The sequence below is a fragment of the Colletes gigas genome, unplaced genomic scaffold (genome assembly GCF_013123115.1).
Source record: "Colletes gigas isolate AHSC1104 unplaced genomic scaffold, ASM1312311v1 Colletes_gigas_Sc00006, whole genome shotgun sequence".
Lineage (NCBI taxonomy): Eukaryota > Metazoa > Arthropoda > Insecta > Hymenoptera > Colletidae > Colletes > Colletes gigas.
The window spans coordinates 3,122,483-3,141,554 of NW_025106635.1; the positions used below are offsets into that span (position 1 = coordinate 3,122,483).

At 43.1% G+C, this 19,072-nt stretch overlaps 1 protein-coding gene across 2 annotated transcripts in view; it reads right to left on the minus strand.

Annotated features, from left to right (window-relative positions):
- Nucleotides 1–1,857: 1,857 nt before the first annotated feature.
- LOC122395567 (cadherin EGF LAG seven-pass G-type receptor 1-like) overlaps nt 1,858–19,072 on the minus strand; it is a 35,753-nt gene continuing 18,538 nt past the window's right edge. The window contains exons 4-9 of one of the 2 annotated variants that reach the window (XM_043393241.1): nt 12,358–12,463; nt 5,306–5,565; nt 4,437–4,538; nt 4,106–4,292; nt 3,445–3,531; nt 1,858–3,359 (exon numbers count right to left, since the gene is read on the minus strand). In XM_043393241.1, the coding sequence (XP_043249176.1) occupies nt 3,303–3,359; nt 3,445–3,531; nt 4,106–4,292; nt 4,437–4,538; nt 5,306–5,565; nt 12,358–12,463 (799 nt within the window). In that variant the 3' untranslated portion in view covers nt 1,858–3,302. Of the gene's footprint in view, nt 3,532–4,105; nt 4,293–4,436; nt 4,539–5,305; nt 5,566–12,357; nt 12,464–19,072 lie in introns of both variants that reach the window. The other variant, XM_043393240.1, reaches the window with a different exon arrangement.

Sequence of the window (19,072 nt, forward strand, 5' to 3'; positions counted from 1 at the left end):
TTTCTTTCAGAGTAGAATCGTGAACAAGATCACGATTTGCTATTAGCGTTGCGTAACACGAACGATACACGCGTTGTTTGTGCAAATTAGTTTTCTAGTTCCATTTAGAGTTGCGAACAATGAGATTTTTCGCGATTTCTTTCAGAGTAGAGTCGCTAATAGGAATTGATCGCGATTTGCTATTAGCGTTGCGTAACACGAACGATACACGCGTTGTTTGCCTAGATAATTTTGCATATTAGTTTTCTGGTTCCATTTAGAGTTGCGTACAATGAGAATTTTTCGCGATTTCTTTCAGAGTAGAGTCACGAATAGGAACTGACCACATGTTTTGTTTGTTACTTTACTAATCCATTATACAAATTTCTGTTGCAGTAATGATATATTCAAGAGGACCAAAAATATCAAATGTGTTCCTCGTAAACGAAATTTAACGAATTTTGTTTCATACTCTCTAGTTTGTGTTTCAGGAAATCATCGTGGGATAAATAGAAGAAAGAAGAATGAAGAACATATTCAAGAGGGCCAAAAAATGGTATATAAAAATATCAGATGTGTTCCTTGTAAACCAAAAACGAATTTTGTTTCATATTCTCTAGTTTGTGTTTCAGGAAATCATCGTGGGATAAATAGAAGAAAGAAGAATGAAGAATATATATATTTTCATGTATTTTATTTCAGATTGTTAATTTTTCATTTTATTTTTCAGTTTATTTTCTAAATGAATTTTGATTTATGTTTGGTCAGGCTCTGATAGTATGTTTAAGGTAGGAACAACGAGGGTGACCATATTCTCATCTATTTTGTTAACTAATTAAGTTGGTAAGATGTAAATGAGTTTGACCACTTCACAGTGTGTTTGGTTGTCTGCATTAGCTATTGCGTTAGGTAGGCTAATTTCTGTTTGAATGTGGATCTTGTTTTATATATATTCGATTGACTTTTGTGTCTGGTTGGTGACAAATTCTTTTGAAAACTCTGTTCCTTCGTTGGTTGCACGTTTTATTGGTTGCTTCCTTCGTTGATTGCACTTCCGTTTGTTTTCTCTTCGACGAAACGATCTATGATCGTTGGTCACATCAAATCACAACAAATTTAGTAATGGAGGGTGGTTGGGAATCGGTTAGGGCGGGTCTCCATTCGCAGCAACCTCCTCGTGGTGAGACCTGGGTAATATTATTTAGGGTTTAATTAATAATCGTATCACTCTTAGCTGGGTAATGCAATTATTAATTAAAAACTAATTAGTATTAGCAAATTAGGCTGCGATCCGCTTTGCATAGGTTATCATAAATATAGAGCATCTCCGCTAGATTAGTTTTGATTGTCATAGTTGGTACAAACATGTGGAAAATGATTCAGAATGTAAATGTGCTTCGTCGCTTGCACAAACGTATTGAGTTTTCCTTCGATCTTGCATTACGTAAAAGTTTCAAATTATTTTCGGTTCCGAGGGTCGATTACAATCATTTTTCGTGAATACACATACTTCCAAAAATCCCATCCAGTTTCGAGAAATAGATTCGAGTAGGTGTAAAATTTTTCGACAAAATTAAAATATTTCAAATCGTTTCGATTCGGTTTTCGTGGTTGAATTAAAACATGCAATAATACACTCAGATCCATTCGTGTCCGGAGGGTGTTTTGCAACTCGAAATATTGCAAAATTGTTCTTTCCTGCCTCTCAGAATTTCCAGTTTTCGTGCAAATTAATCGTCGTTGCAATTAGAGTCACGCTACGCCCGTTGATTTCGCGATCGAGTTTAGAAATTCGATTTAGCGTTTCCGGAAGCAGCGGTCGGAACTACTATCAATTACTGGCTCTAACGAACGAATCCTGCTCGGTTGATATCGCCTATGGGATAGAAACGGAGCTCGAAGTGACTTCTGTAGGAAGGGCTTCAAAATATTTATTTCGTCGTAATTACAATGCGCTTACATTTACAGAGTGGCTGTGGTTACGTGTACTAGTACGATCGCATAGGTAATTACCGAGTGTTAATTGCATCGCAGGGGAATGCCGGCCGCAAAACCGCGGGGAACGCGTGCGAATACAACGCGCGTCGTTCTACGGGATTCCTTTCACGCTAGATCGATATTCATCGCTCCCGTTTCTGTCTCTCGATTATCTTCGCGGTTTTCCTAATAACGGCTATCGCCTTTTGCCCGTCGAACGACCGTAATTATCGTCCCTCTGTTCGGCGATCGGTAATCAAAGCTTCGCTTGCCCTCGCGTACGATTAATTATTGTTTCGATTAAAATAATAGTCGATTTCGTGGCACCTTGGAAACAAATTACGAAATAATTGGACCGTGCAAGTTCTTCCTGTACGCTTTAACGCTGTCTCCAATACGTTTACAACACATCGACGATACAAAATATGTACTCTACGAGAAAGATAACTTGAAATCAAATTTTCGGAATAAGTTGCTAATATTCGTAGAATGAACGAATGCTTATGCAAGAATAGAGTATAAAAATGGAAATTTAGTTGGGTTTCGAGCGTCCTCCTTCCTCCCTTGTCTATCTATGCTGGTAACGAGCGAGGAAGGGGTGTCGTTAGGAGAAAATATTGTTTCGTTCTCGGCTTGAAGTTCAGCATTCGATGGCACCGGTGAACGGTTCGACTGTCGGACGATACACGGACATTTTTATACCGTAACTTTCACTGGGAAGCAAAGGGCGAAATGGAAAGCAATAAAAATGAACGAACCACCGGCGACAGGCATCGCGTAATTGGAAACGATCCACTGTGCGCGCGACAGGAAACGCCGGGATATGTCGAAAATTTCTCGTACGATCGATTCTTCACTTTGGCTTGACGCGAATCCAAACGAACGACGATTCAGGCGTCGCGGCGTTCGATGCATAAAAAATACAAAGGTCGTGATATTAGCGATGATATGTTGACACGACTATCTCGAGTTTCTGGTTCACTTTCCGCGGGAAAGCCTTCGTAACCCCTGACCGCAACGAGGAAAGCTAATTGAAATTAAATCGTCGTTCCTCGATTTCTACGTCCGAGATATTCGTTTTCAACCGCAAACATTTCCGGGATCTATAGTTTGCGATCCGCCGGGATGTAAGTAGTTTCGATCGAGAATTGCACGGGAAACGACGGGAATTGCAGTAATTTAGCCTCGAGCGTGTTCAGGTATCTCTCAGATCGTAGCTCGATGTCTTTTTGTCGAAGAGATCGCAAAATATAGTGGTTGGTGAAAAAATAGTTGAAATCCTTGGATGGGCGACCCTTCGTTTTCCGGGCCTTCCGGTGTGAAAGTTCCTCTGAAATTCTGTCGATCTACACTGGATCGGGCGCGGGGGCGAGCAGCTGCATGCTGCTACTCGATCGCGCTATCTGTAAAACCAACGATTATTCAACGAACAAAGACATTTTTCTTTCTATGTCTTCGAATTAATTTTTGCTCGTGTCGAAGGCTCACCTGCTGCTTTGGCTGTCTGTAGGATTTCCTTGCGTAGACTTTCAAAACCCTGCAGTTGCACGCGACGGACAATGCTACGGCCAGACCCTGCTCCAACGCGTGAAAAACAAACAGAATGATCGATCAAAACACGAAAAAGACACTCTGTCCTCGCTAAATAGAATGCTTTTCGATTCGAAAGTGCTTTCGAGGGAATTAGTTTGTCGGTTTTCGTTTACCACGAAGGTTTTTCGCGCGTCCCTTTTCGTTTCTCGTTTTGTCTCGTAAAACGCGAGCGTAAAAATTTTGTCGCTACACCGACGCGAGATTACGCTCGTTATGAAAATTTTACAGTTCCCTCTTTACGAGTCCTCCTCGGGGGGGTTCTTGGCGTTCTCACCCTGAGAACCGGCTCTTTCGAGCAAAAGCATCCGCTTCGTTTCGTATGAATAATTCGCTTTCGTTATCGTACAGATGTTTCGCGTTTGCCAAGAGTCTGCCTTCGGGCTCGCCCCAATTTCCAGCCATTGCTTGCTCAGACGACGTTTCAAAGTATTGTTTCTGATAAATTGGCCCCGGCGAGAGATGACCCTCCGCGGAAACTCTCGTCGCGGACAAGTTATCCTAAACGGTTTCAAGTAATTTCGAAACTTATTAGAATCGCGTTCAAACGATTCCTCACCTGCAGGGAATGCCCGGTGCAGAACACCGCCCATAGAAAAGAAATCCTCCATACTCTGGACGCGACTTCGCAGCCAGCCACTAGGCCCACTATCATGCTGATTTTCAAAAACAATATCAGCTGCAGCGCTCTCCTCCTCTTCATTTTCTCGCGTTGCTTGATCTCCAATTGCATGCTGCAGGTGTATCTACGCAGAACGGCAGAAAACCATGATTTTTAGTAGACGGAATCTTTTTATATCTTGATCGATAGTTGGCATTTTCCTTGGAAAGAGAACGATCTATTTCGTAGGGGAATAGAAGGTAGATTTAGCGGATAGTTATCGCGATACCTGGACACGATCGCAGCTTTGATTAGATAGTAGCCCGCTGTGAGAAGCAGCAGGACCACCGGCAAACCGTAAGCGTAAATTGTTGCGTTCGTACCCAAAAACCTGCAAGAAACGACAATAATTAATTATTTACTCTCTCTGTCGGAAGAAATCTTGGATCCTCCATCCGAGATTCTTAATTTCGCGATAGATTTCCCAGGAATGCTACGTATTCGTGATAATCAAGGGTCGTTGTTCCTAGTCAAAGACAAACGATGAAAGATAAAAGGGCGGAAGGGTAAAATGGAAATACGTTGATCGTCGAGGATTTTTTTCAAGACTAAGGCAAAGGGGACAAAAGGTAAAAAAGAGAGATCCTGAGATATGGATTCGACTCGGTATTCGTCGGAGTTACCAAGGAAATATAAGACTTTCCAGCCGGAGGATAATCTCGTCCATATTTTCGATAATATCCCCATTTTTGCTACGATATTGGTTTGTTCCGTGTAACTATACTTTTACTTTATATACCGTTGGCTTGTTCGAGGGACCTAGCTTTCGCCCACCGACTGAATTCAAACAGGTATTACAAAGAAACTTCTTCCTCGGAGGGAGGAAAAGAATTATTAAGAAGTTATATATCCGCGGGCTGATCGAACCCCCGAGTGCAACGATCGTGACTCGAAACGCGTTACTCTCTCTTTTTTAATGGAAACGAAACATTGATTACAGAGTTTCAAGATTTAAGACGATCGTGAGAACTCTGCAAACTTTTTGTTCAATTTTTATCTCCGATCGTGGTTCGAATTCCTTGTTTCATGTCGCAACATTCGACAGCAGTTTGTTAGAAACATTCTTTGTTTTTAAAAGGGGGAGCAACGATACGTTACCAGCAATTGAAAGGCGTAAGGTCCGCGATATTCCAAATATCGTTCGCTTCGCGGATCTGTAGACACACGGCTACCCCGAGGTTTAGAAACGGTGCACCCCAGGCGAAGACGCTGTACTTGAGGTAGGTCGGTGGGTCGTCGCGACGCGGTATCGAGGCGACTGTGGCGTAAAGGTGATGGCACATCGCGGCTAGCCAACAGACCACGGTCATCCGAAGATACTGTAGGCTCAGTCCCAGAGAAATGCACAGCTCCGAGTCCTGCGAGCAATCGAACAAGAAGCTTTACACTCTAAAAAATGAGACTTAAGAGACGTTAGGCTGTAAAATGTGCAAAATTAAAGGTATCGATACAGCGATTGGGCAAGCATCTTTATTTAAAGAGCAGGTTAGCCAGGTAATAAAGTACTATACAGATCAGGCGTTCTACGAACGAACACACTGTCGTTTTTAATCATCATTGACCGAGTTTCGATCCTTAGTTTCGTTTAGTGACAGTTTTACTGTCATAGTTATCGGTTTTATTTACTACCCCGAATCGCGAGATTTTCCCCAAGTTGTACGAGTAGCGAAAGATGGGGAAAGTAGTTTGCGAATCTTGGAGCAAACTTGTTTTCGAGCAGAAGAAATAGGTTGACGAAGGGAAGCTCGAACGCATGTATCGATAGAGTACACAAGGTGAATGCAATATTGTACGTCGACACGATATTAGGTGCGCGTAGCCTACCGCTTTATCGTGAAATGCTCACACTCGGTAGGATATCGAGTGTCAATATTCGAGGGATGTTCGCTCAGTATCGAATCAACGTTTCCTAAAGCGTAGGTGTTCTATGCTCGGACCAGCCAGGGCCATTAATATTCCGGTAAAGCTGTCGTCGTGCTCGGTACCGTGTTCGAGGAAACCTGCTCGCCATATTATACGGGACCAACAATTTTCTTGCCCCCCTTGTGCCAATAACCGGTTACCCTTACGGTTTCGAACCTTTTCTTTTATCGAAAGAAAGCAATAATCGCTAAATATATGGAATATCACGGTGGAAAAATGATCCCCGGTTCGTTCGACGTTTCCCAATAATTCCTGGAGAATTAATTCGAATTGCATGCGGTTCGAACATTACCCGTGCGCGAGAACTGTAAATTTTGATTTCCCTGTTACGGGCTGGCAATGAATTTCATCGCCGTGGCGTTCATTCTTCGTTCGGTTGTCGATTACGAACGCTCATTATTGCTCATTATCCGTCGGTAGGTACGTTTATTTCGAAATATGTATTGTAAACGCGTTCGTTGGAACATCGAGGAACGTTCATTATCAATCGTTGGATAGTGCAGAGACGAATTAATAATGCAGGGTCGTGCATCGATTAATCAAACAACTCGCACGTAATTACATACGTGCACGTCGAGTGATTTTTCAACGCAACTGCACGAACGTTGCTAAAACTCCTAGTATTTTATTTTTTCCAACGAGTAAATAATTAAATATAAATTGGGGGAGTGGTTCTCGAAGCAAAGAGAATGTTCGAGGGATTTCTTTGGATCGGGGAGGACGGTTTCTTGAAAGTTTCGCGTCGAATATAGGCTGAAGACGTAACCGAGAACGCGGGATAGACTTTCGAAAGAGTAGATCCTTTTGAAGAGACGAATGGGGGAGTAGGGGAATAGCGAGAAAAGCTGGAGAAGCTGGAACCTTTTGGTACGTGACGCGGGACTAAGTCCAGGATTATCCTCGTTGCTGACATCGACTGCGAGTATTAAGGAACTGGATCGAATCCGAATCGATACCGCGAATTTGATGCGGTTCCGATAACAGGGTAGAGATATCTTTACATCGAGAGACCATCGGAACCCGGCCCGTTTCATTTCCCTCCCCCACTGTAGAAGATTATGCGAAAATATACGAGCAGCAAGAAGGAAATTCGAACGGGAAAAGAATCGTATCTTGGCCGTGAAAGGTATCAAAACTTTCCGCGATCCAATTTCCGTTTTGCCTCGTACATTCTCCGGGCTAAACGTTTTTTCTATTAACCTTGCGATCGTCCGCGATTCCCACGCATATTTAGTGGAAAAAGTTGAATTTATTTCGTTGAAAATATCTTCTTCGAGCGAAACTCTTTCTCTGTCGCGTAGCTTCCAACGATCGACGTTTAAACGATATCGCGAAGTTTACGCACGCGAGAAAGTAAATTGTACGCGACGATTTTATAGGAAAAAATTGACGAATAACGGGAGGGAATTTCCTTGGTCGTGAAAGTTCGAGTTTGCTTCGAAAGAGTATAGAAACTTTGTATAAATGCGCGGCAGCTTCGGGGCGTGCATCGATTATGGCTCGAGGCGATACATCCAAACTTGGAAGAAAAAAAATGAAAAAACCTGGAAAAGCCACGGCGCTCGAATTATTATTATTTGTATCGTTTTGATTAAACTTATCAGCTATCCTCGACGATGCGTTTATTGCCACGATTTCAAGCTGAATACATGGAAATATTCCAAGATGGATACATTGAAACGATGGATAATTGTTTTAAAATACAATAATTTGCATGGAAAGCGCGATTGTTCGATCGACGGAGACAAAGGCAATTATTTACAATCGTTTGGTATAATCGATCTCCTTCTCTCGGTCCCCTTAATTGCATTGAATTTCAAATCGACGCCTTTCCAGCGGCAAGGTTCTTTCATTTTTAACGTTTCTTTGATCGCGGAAACCTGATCGTCCATGAAATTAGTAATTTAGACTCCACGACAATCGTTTCACTCGTGTTTGTTAAATAAGACATTCGTAGAGTTTTGATTCGCGCTCGTCCAACGACTGTCATTTGAAATACGAAAATATTGAGATCGAAATAACCGTGGCCTATTAATTTCACAGTCAAGTATAAAGAAGAGACGCGACAAAAGGGAGAGAGAGAGAGAAAGAGTTTTCTCTGGTCTGTTTTCCTGACCAGCAGGACGTTTATCGGGTTTTCCGTAACGCTTGATTACGTCCGGCTTTGATTGCGTTTTCCTTTTACGTTCAATAAATATTCCTTGGCTTCTGTACGCTTTTTCCTTAAAATTACCGATTTTTGTTGTTTCGAGACCGTTCTACCTCGGTAAATATTTGCGTAGGTCCGCGTCAGAGCTAGTTTAGCACTCCTTTCGCACGTAATGGCGTCCTCGGGGATTAGAAACGTGCATTTTTTCTCGAAAATGGCTTCGAACTTGGGTATCTTTTTGTTTCGCGAACTTGTTTCAACGAACGACCGATCATTGCTCGCACGTGGTAATTATTGGACGAATCTGGATCGGGTCACGATCAGACGGGGGCAGGAATCGAGGCTTTGTTCGTTTGAGAAGTTTGGTCACGGCACACGTTCACGGTTTCGACAAATAACACGCGGTTCGTTTCGACTCCTGTTAATACCGTGGATCGTGATTGGAACGTCCAAGTGGATTAGTCCATTCGGTGGGCATCGAATAACGTTTTGCAACTATAGACCTGAGAGGGAATGCTGGTAACTCGAGCTGCGTGCTGCTACGGGCGACAAACTACGCCGAAGAAACCGAGTCTCGATTGTTGAAATCTTCCCGGAAACTTTCGTCGTTCGTGAAGTTTAAACTGTCGAGCCTCGGCGAGGATCTCTGGCTTGCATCTTTCATACTTTACGATGTTCAAACGTTCTCGCGAGAAGAAAATCTTCCGTTATTTCCATTAATTTTTCGTCGGAATGTAACTTTTAATCGATCGTCGGCTTTAGCAGCGTCGCAGTTTCGAATCGTTGTAGGAGGCAAAAGAACCGCGCGAACTTTAATTAGCCGAGAGATCGGTTTTCCCGGATCTAGAGAGTGTAAATTTAAGGATTCGGTATCCGGTCGGGAGCAATAAAAACCAAATGGAATCGTTAAAAAACGAACAGCACGTGGATCTATTCGGAGGGGGTGAATAAAACGCACGCACCGTAAAAAAAAACATTATCGATACGCGATCGAACCGGATCGATCCGGTCTTAAAAAAGAAAAAAAAAAACCAATTATCACCGAAAGCTCTGGTTCGATTTTAACGAGTATCGAGAGGGACGCTCTCTGTTTCCTTTAGTTTCGTGTCCGCGATACGTTCCTCTGTACAACGTCCTTTTTGCTTTTACGAATATCAAATCCATCGTCTGCGTAGGAGAATAAGTGCACCACGAGTTTTCCCCGATACAACGAACGTTCTTAGCCATTACAGTATTCAAATGCAAACAAGACCTTTCAATTTCCTGCTCGACGAATATTTTCCAGCCAAAAGTCGTTGATATCTTTTATTATTTTTATATTACAGGCTCCGCACTCGAAATTAACCCTTTCGCGGTTTATATTCTCTCATTTGCAAGGCAAACTCGCCTCGAGGGTGGACTGAAAAAAAAGTCAATCGAAAGCATTAAAACCGATCGTTTGCGGTTAATAGGAAATATCTCGATAAAAATTCCACGAATGCACATGTATCCGTGTCTTTCTATTGAAATACACGAATGTACAGAGTATAGAATAGGATTTGGCTGGCGCGTGTCTGACCATTACTCGATATTTCTACTTGCAGCCAAGTAGTAAGTCGCGTTATCGTACGGGAACACGATCTCAAAGACAAAAAATGTTACTTGGGAAATTGTAATTGGTTGGATGGCAAAGTATCTTTGTTCGAAAGGGTTCGATGGAAATTGCACTTTGTCGAGAAATGCATTAGGAGCCATTTGGATCGTTTACTCATGAGATTGCTACTTGTTTGGACACGAAATCAGTGTTATAGCGTCCTTAAGATAGAACGTGATGTAAAAGCTTTACAATTCTAATCATTTTTTCTTTTTTCCGTCGACATTCGGAGAAGTTATAGTTCCGATAATACCCGACAGGTAATAATTGTTTCCAGAACTTTTTATCCGAGAAAAGATGACGCCTTTACTAAGCAAATATTGTCGACAAAACAATGTATGTTTCACGATGGCTCGTCTCGTGAATAATGCATGTTTTCCGACCCAAGTTTTCAGGTCTATTTAGACAACTTTATGGATTTATATTCCCGTTACCGTGCCTTCGGTTTCTCAAACTTTGTTCGCGGGGAATAATATTTTACAATGTTTCTTTCTTGCTTCTCTACGTTTAAAGTGCTTTTCCATAGTTTGTTGGACCGTGGACGCCGACCAAAGTAAATTGAATCGATGCCGATGTAATACCATTTTTTTAATAAAACGGTGTTTACCAATTCGGGATCCCCCTGCTCTCAACAGTTAATTAGATTCTTAAAGCGCAGCTTTAGCTTGTCGGGTAACAGAAAAGTCCTTGAACTTACAGATATATTAAAGATTATTCGTCAACGTCGAGAGAAAACGAATTAGCAGGATTTAACAAAGACGGATGGTTACTCCACCATCGTCAAAAGTATACTTAATATTACGTGGATCGATAGCGTGGAGAACTTGTGGAATGTTCGCGTTAATATCTGTAATGGGTTTTAATAATTTTCGGGGAAGCGAGTGCTTGCCGTTTAATAATTATTTTGTTGGAATCGAATGCAGTTAATTCCCTTTAATTACAGTTATTCCCGTTTAGGATTCATACGAGTTGACCTCGTAATTCATTTTCAGAGGAATAATTAATGTTCTCCGTTTTCTCTCTTTCCGATTCAGAGAACGAGCCCGCGCAGGTTATTTTATTTACAACTACCGCCGGCTAACAAATTTTCCCGTAAAATGTGCCTGCAATTAAACGCACGTAATCGATTTTCATCGCGGTTTTTCCAAACCCTACACGATTTCCCCATTTTTTATGACGAACCGTTGCAAAGAACCGAAATTTCGAAACCCCTTTTCACGAAACGAAACCACAACTTTTGAACAAGTCGAACGAGGATTGCAATTAAAGCTCCGTTGCGGAGGATATTAACTCTCGGTCGTTATAACGTACGCAACAGCTCGTAATCTAGTCAAAAAGGAGGACAGTACATTTTTAATAATGCAACGTCTGTTTGATATAACCGTTTAATAGTCGTAATAAAAGTCTGGCTGAAACAGCGAGCGGGATCGTTGGAATTTTAACGGTAAAAGCAAGGAACGATCCCGCCGTTGGCGGAATTAAGACTACGTGCTAACAGACGTATTGTTGCAACGCTGCACTTAATTACAGTGGAAACGGCGACCCTCAAGAATAAAAGTGATTACAAGAGGAGTTTGCTTGCGCGAAAGACTAATTTCGAGCGAAGCAAAACAGAGCCAGAACCGCTCCAATAAACGTCCGAAACAACACGATTCTATTGTAGTTTTTGGCCAAACTTTCGAAGTTGCTGGTCCACGAAGGGTGTATCTACAGACGTGCTGTTATTTTCCAAGTTTCCTTGGCGCTCGTGCACCGAAACGACCATCCGCGAAGGACTAATTAATCGTCGCGTTTAAAGAATAGCCTGATAATGCAAGTAGACGACGAAACGGTTGAAGCAGACGCCTTTTACGGATCAGATACGGCATCAGGGGATGAAACGCGGATATAATGTTCCAACGGTGAACGGTAGAGAGGCCGAGTAAGCCCAGGAGAATCCTCTGGCATCAGTAGTAAAACCAAGCTCGCGACCACCGAAGGTGCATTCTCTGTATTTTCGGAGATACGCGAGCAACGATACACTTTGAGCAACCGGAAACCAAGCGTGGCGGGCTTGAAACGGACAAGGGAGAATGGCTTTGAAAATTCTCTTTCGTCGTACCGATCGTTTACTTCGCGTGATTAAAAGAACGACGAGGGAAAACGCGAAACGGCACGGAATTAATACGCAGCCTGGTAGAGTTTCGCTCGTTGCACGATTCTTCTCTATGAGATCACTTTTTAGCAAATTTATTTTGATTTCTCTCCTCGATTAAACTTTGAAATAACGCGCAGAGAAACGTTAGATGGTAGTTTACGCGAGTGTATATCACGCAATGGACAAAGAAGCGACGACGTTCCTGGCGAGAGCACGAAATTAGACGTAATTCCTAGCGTGTTGGAAAGTTTGACGATCCAACGTGTTCTCCACTCGTCTCGCGATACGAGAAAGCCGTCGAAACTTACCTGAACGCCACCCACTCCGACGATGAAGAGCAGTTGAACCATGAAAAGGGCTGCCAAGAGATTCATAAGGGTCGTGCCTGCCAGGCTCCGTAGATCCGAAAACAAGCTGGAACACAACGAGAGAATTCTGACGTTCGTTGAGAAATCGCGCGGGCATTTATTCGCGTCTGCCCCGTACAGATGGGTACGGGGATAGTGAATTTTTTTTGTCCCACGAAAAACGAGAAACGTAGAAAGTTATTTACGCTCGTATAAAATTCACCCTGTCAAAAAGAATGGCAGAGTTTGTTCGAATCAAAATGTGCTCGATATAAATGTATGCGAACGGGTCCGGTACGGGGTTGGCTGTGTGCCACGATCGCGCGGTTTTTTTGAGAAACAAACAAGAAAACGAGGCGAACCGCATATATACATATGCAGCCGGAACAGTTTCACCTTGACCAACCTCGACCATCTTGTTTGATTTATGAATTATTCACACTCGACGAATTACATGCGGCGGGGCCGTTCGTGCGAACCTTGCGTTCACTTTTCCATACATCGGGAACATTATTTCGCGTCCGCCTCCACGAACCAATCCAAAATTATTAAACATTGTTGTTCTCGATTAGAAAATAAATACAATTAGATTATATTTTACGGGGCATAATCGCACGAATCGACATTTAAATAACCGGGGGGGGGGAAAATCAGATTATGTCTGTGCACGATTCGCAGCATGGAACCATCGATAAGCAGCGATCCGTACGCTCTTTATTAAAATTCCTTCGATACGAAAGTCATATCCGCGTGGAATTCAAATTGACATCAGGCTTGTCGATATTCCTAGCGACTCGTGTACGTAGCCGGATTTCGCAAACAGACCGTGCACTCGAAATAACACTCGAAAAAGAAAAATACAGGGAGGACCCGGAGTTCGTGGGGAAATTTACTATTCGCTAGACAAACTGGGTGCTCGTCGCCTGTGATCAGTGAATCCTACGCGATGCCCCCTTTCTAAGATAAATTCTGCTCGCGATTTAGTGACTTTAAACTTTTACACGCCCCGGTTCAATTATTTACAAATCGAGTTTTGCCCCCTTTGCCGGTCAGGTTTCGTCACCCGACCACGGAATTATAGTCGCAACAAAAATACGAAACGTGAAAGTAACGCGATATATACTATTTGATCGAGTGGAAACTGTACGCGCGTAGAGCGACGAAAGAAAAAATAGAGAGCAAGGGAAAATGGATCGTCGATGGTCGGACGCGGGCTTGTAACGAATGTTACATTGTATATGTATAGCCTCGCGTGTGTTATTTTAATAATTGTTCCGTGTAAAAAAAACAAATTAGGTACGAGGAATGTTTACGATAGAATGAAATTTTCGCAAAAAGTATGTTTCGAGAGTGTCTGCGTCGGACGTGGAGAGCCGAGAATGACACAGACCGCGAAACAAAACCTTTACAGAAAACTGACGTTGCTCGATCGTCGTTGTAAAATAATATCGGGTGGGTGGTAACGGTTACGATCGCGGAAAACCCTTAAATTTTCTTCCCGCTCCGAGGGCCGACCTCCCTAAAAGTCCATCGGCGATTTCTCGTTCGACCGTTGAATAATTCATTGGAGCAAAGTTTCAGTGGTAGTGCGCCCGCTGGGAAAACCAGTGGCGAACGGAAGGATTATCTCCTTGCTTCTTTTTGTTTGTCCTTTGCCCGGCGAATTCTTTTCCCTCACCGGGGGCGCGAAACTAGAAAGAAAACTGACGAAGGAAATTCTCGAGCGATCGTACGTTAGAAATCGATCGATCGCGGGACGAAACGGGACGCTACTTTCGGCTCGTTTGCTTGAAATAATTACTTGGAGATTCTCCAGTGCCTTTTCCTTGGATAGTTTCGCGGAGATCTCTCTTTGAGACGGTGCGAATGAAAAAAAAACGAACGCTACGTTAATTCGAAGAGTGCATAAAGCCTCTCCGCTCTTAAAGACGCCCAGGGTGATTAAGCTCTCGACGCTGATAAGGGAAAAAGTCGTCGAGTTCGAACGAACGATCGATCTATCGATCAACGTCTCGAGTGCCGACCGAGCAACGCTCCTCCACTAAATTTCATTTCTTCTTCCGCCCCAACTATTCATCCGGACGACAAGCTTTTTAACCGTCTCTCGAGCCTCGAAATGTCATCGGTGAAAAAGAGCCGGACGAAGATCGATCGATCGATACCCAGAGGATTTATGAATCGCCTCTTCTTGAGAGCTTTTCAAAAACTTCCGCCCAGAAAACCCAGACAATCGCGATACTTATCGAGTACAAGCTCTCTCCGGAGGATCCTCGGTAAACACTCCGCCCGTTTTCCACTTTCGGTTTCTTCATTCTTATTCGATGTTGCGCGTACGATGAAACCCGATAAAGCCTAAGATTTCGAAAATACTTTTACCTACGTAATTTTGTTACTCAATACGGAAGAATTTGCATGGTGAACCTATGTTTTTCACACGAATTCGAGAAGACCCGGGAAAGTTGTCGCGAACGTGGACAAAATTGTACAGGATTCGAGGTCGAATCGCACGATCTCCAAAGTTTGCCCGTTCTAAAGTCACACAGAGACCCGAATCGCTTTATTTGTATCGATACTGTTGGAAGTTTCCGGTACGAGCGCAGCCTGTGTCAGTTCATCGACGACTGATAAGCGTAAAACTTGCTGAATCATCTCGAAACTTCAATTACTCGACTCGCCGCTTACCCGCAAAATCGAATTGTGTTTTTTACTCTAATCCGACCAGCTCGAACGAACAAAACAACGGTCGCCGGAGAACTTACTTCGACTCTTGCGAACCGTGAAAATTGCGAAACGCGTGGCAGAAAATGTCGCTTACAATGGAAGCCACGCTGCGATAACGATTTAAGTTCGCGTAAGTCGTTTTTCGATAAAGTGCATTTCCCTGCATCCGCGGGACTCTTTTCATCCTACGCCCGTTAACTTTATTTCCATCCGGCTTATAACGTTCGTCGGGGAATTAAAACTACCGCTCGCAGTCTGCTATTTCATTCCAGTAAACAATAAACTAAGCGTGGAATGCATTCCTCGCGGTAATTGTTTTCGTGAATTCTTGTTAAAACGTATCTTGAGGACTGGATAACCGAACAAATTGGTAACGTCATCGCGCTGTATGATCGATGGTAAAACCAAGGTACAGAATGTTTCGTTGTAAATCGCGCGAAGGCATTCTTTGAAAAGGCTCTCGCTGATAACAGTAGATCCATTTGCGTTGAAAACTCATCTCCGTCGTTGGAATATCGCATCCTTAAATCTAAATCGCACCCTCGAGGTCCAAGGGTTCCGACAATTTCTCAAACTTTACAGCCGTAAACTATCCCAATCGCCCATCGACCATCTCTCTTTCGCTCTTTTTAATATGTTCCAATTACGTAGTTACCGGGTCTCGATTCTAAAATTGGCATATAAAATCAAATCAAATTGAAAACGCAAACTGTTGGACGAATGTGACCTTTTCGAAGAAATTGGAAAATTCGATCAAAACGATGGATAGTACGTTCGGTTATTAATATTTCAAAGATAGAAGAATTTATGAAACGTTTGATCGTTGGATACATAGTGCACGATGGCTTTATCGAATGATCGTTTAAATATTCGTTTGTCAGCGGTAACTTTATCGACGATCGAATAAATTGTACAAGCAGCTTTGTTGGAAAAATGACGGAGTTTCTCCGTTTTCCGTTTAGCGTTTCGGCGTCTTTCGGGTTTGTTTGCGAAAACTCTGGAGGATTCGTTGGAAATTCGTCCCATTGACACGGCATGGCGGGCAAAAGAAGGGAAGAATGGAAGGGCTGCCGCGATACGTATAAGCACGGAGCGCGCAACGTTATTGTCGCGTTTCAAAGGGGTATTAATTTCGCTGTCTCGTTAACACCGCTTCCGGGACGATAAGCAAACTCTTTAGCGAAACGGCATTCGCCGGGGGCCGCGGTGCAAAGATTGAAAGGAAAATGTACCGTGGGAGAAAGAAAAAAAGAAAAACGGGTAGTATTTTTCGTGAAAGAATATCCGTGAAAAGCCAGCTAGCAATTACGATTTCTTCAAAATCTGGGCCACGACGGTCCTTTATCAGGTCGGTAGAGTCGTTCGGACAATGCAGCCACGCTGAATTCTGTTCCACCTTTCACTCTGCATCCATCCATTCATCGAGGATACCTTTCGCGATGATTAACACCGACAAAAAATCCGACGAGCGAGGAACTAATTAATTTTTTCAATCGCGACGAATACCCAACGCCTGTCTTGCGATCGATCCACCCTTTTGTTACGGAACAATTTAAACGGATCGCGAATGGCTCTATACGATCGGTCAAATTTTCACAATCTCGGGCAAAAATAATATCGGTATAATGTCCCTCCTTAAATTCAACACGCGCCGACAACAATGAAAATGCGAAACGTCGCTTCGTTTTGTTCGAGTTACCCTATACGAGCGTCGAGGTTTCCAAACTTTCATCGAAACGTCAATATTTACGGTTATGGAATTATTTCTTGGAATTGTATTTTATCCAACGATTTTTCGTTGGTAGAAACGGGGAAAAAAATTGAAACGCGCTGGTCGTTTCCCCGTGTAAGCGCGATTTCGTGACCTGATCAATGCGGACCGGTTTCGACGGAAACGTTTTTACTATAATCTACGAATTTGCATTGGAGATCGCGAAACACCTCGTGCAGATGTAGAGGACTTTTAAAACTGTGCTACGTTGAAAGTCTCAAAAAATTCCTGGCAATTTTTCACTCGTGAAAGGAACGATTTGGAATTACAGCTTACAATTTACTCGTTTGCTCGCGGGCGAAAAGAAGTCGTACAATAATCTTCCTGGGACTGTTCGGATTACTTCAACGCTTTAAAACTACCGTGGATTTGAAAGATGAGAATTCAGAAACAATTGATCCCGCAATTTTGACTCGCGCGTACCGTTTTGAATCGAATATTACGAAATAGAAGTAGAAATACCGCGCGGCCGGCAAATCGAAAAGCAAAAATGGAAAGGAATTCGCATCCCACGGAGCCGCGGAATCGTGAAAAACTGGAACGTGGAAATGAACATTCTGGGAGACGCGAGAATTCCACGAGAAATCGAATTTCACGGAGCACAGCGGCGCCAATTAACGCGTAATCATTCCGAACGCTCGAGCGAAGAAATATTTTACACTATCGAGTAATTTGATTCGTCCAAGCATTTGCTATTCACCGTAAAAAGGCTCTCCGTTGATGTAACGTTTCCACCTGAAAAAACAATCCGCGCTCGATGCAATTGGCTCTCTCGATGCTTGTTTGTTTCCAACCCGTACGTACCACCGTCGCTGCAACAGTTTAATTTCAATAAACGCCGGCGAAATTAATTGATAGAACGTTCGTTTATAGCGATGAGAGAATTCATCAAGAAACGGTAAAACGGTTTATCTGCGATAGAATCTCGACGCGTCGATCTTAGTATCAACCTCGATACGTCTTTCGTTTTTCGAGGGGAGGAGGGTGGCGATTCGAATCGGATTTTCAGCAAATTTAATGCCGCGATAAAGAATAATTCCCAGAGGTTTTCGATCGTCGTGGGTTTTTATGGCGCGATAGCAAGCTGTGGCTGCTTCGAAAAGCTGTCAGTGTCGGTGTGTACGTCGAACCTTTTCAACCTCGATGGCTATCCAACCGTGGACTCGCAATATCCGGCCGAAGGAGGAATCGACGGCAGAAAATATAAGGAAAACCACCAGCTTCGAAGGAATGCCACGATCATTCTCGTTTCTTCGCTCTTGCGTAGATCGATTTTATTAAAATCGCTGTCGAGACGGCGTGCTAGCTAAATCCACGCCATTCCTCGCGTTAGTTCTCCCAGACGTTCCCCGTAACCGTTTATTCAACAAATAAGAACTCTTACTCCCAACTATAATCAAACGAGCCAGGAATTCAAATTACAATCTAATAAATTAGTCGAGGGTGTCTTTCGCGGTGGAAAAAACAAGCAATTAGTTTCTTTCCGTGTCTATTCCAAGACAAGTTTTTGCACTTCTCCGGCAGTACCTACCAATTACGCTCGTAATGAACTCGTCTCTAGAATGCTTTTGCGCGCAAACATTGTCTGCTCCCATGTATGCACGTTTCTTCATGGACGCGGCGTATTTATTCAAATATTCGCCATTACTCGCAGGCACTTTTGTGCCGTCTGTGTACCGAAATTTTGCCCGGGACCAAAAAAAAGTTTTTAAATTTAATTCCCAAAAAAATATGTCGTTCGTGCTTTTACCGTGAAAGCGTAAACGAGTTATCATACATTTTGCAGTAGGTGTTCTCGACAACCCCGACGTTGTAGGGGTTCATATTTAAAGTTAATCTGCTTTGCAAACAGACAGTTACGGCCAAGTTTAATTTAGATCGTAAACATTCTCAGCCCTTGGACACGATTCTGGTGAAAAGGTACCCCGGTGGACGTTTCGAGAACGTAATTTAGGTGGAGAAAGGTCGAAAGGCCGAAGATTCTCATTCGTGACACGCGATCGTACCGATAAGTGGACGAGCAGTGCTGTTTTCAGGAATTTGCACGCGTTGTGTCGACTACTAATCATTGGTCGGAGAAGAACCGAGAATTCCCAAAGCTTTTAGGTTCGCGGTCTGGTCCGTGCACTATGGCTCGCAACTAGTCGGGAAAGCTTTGGGTAATTTATACTTGTTCGCTGCTCG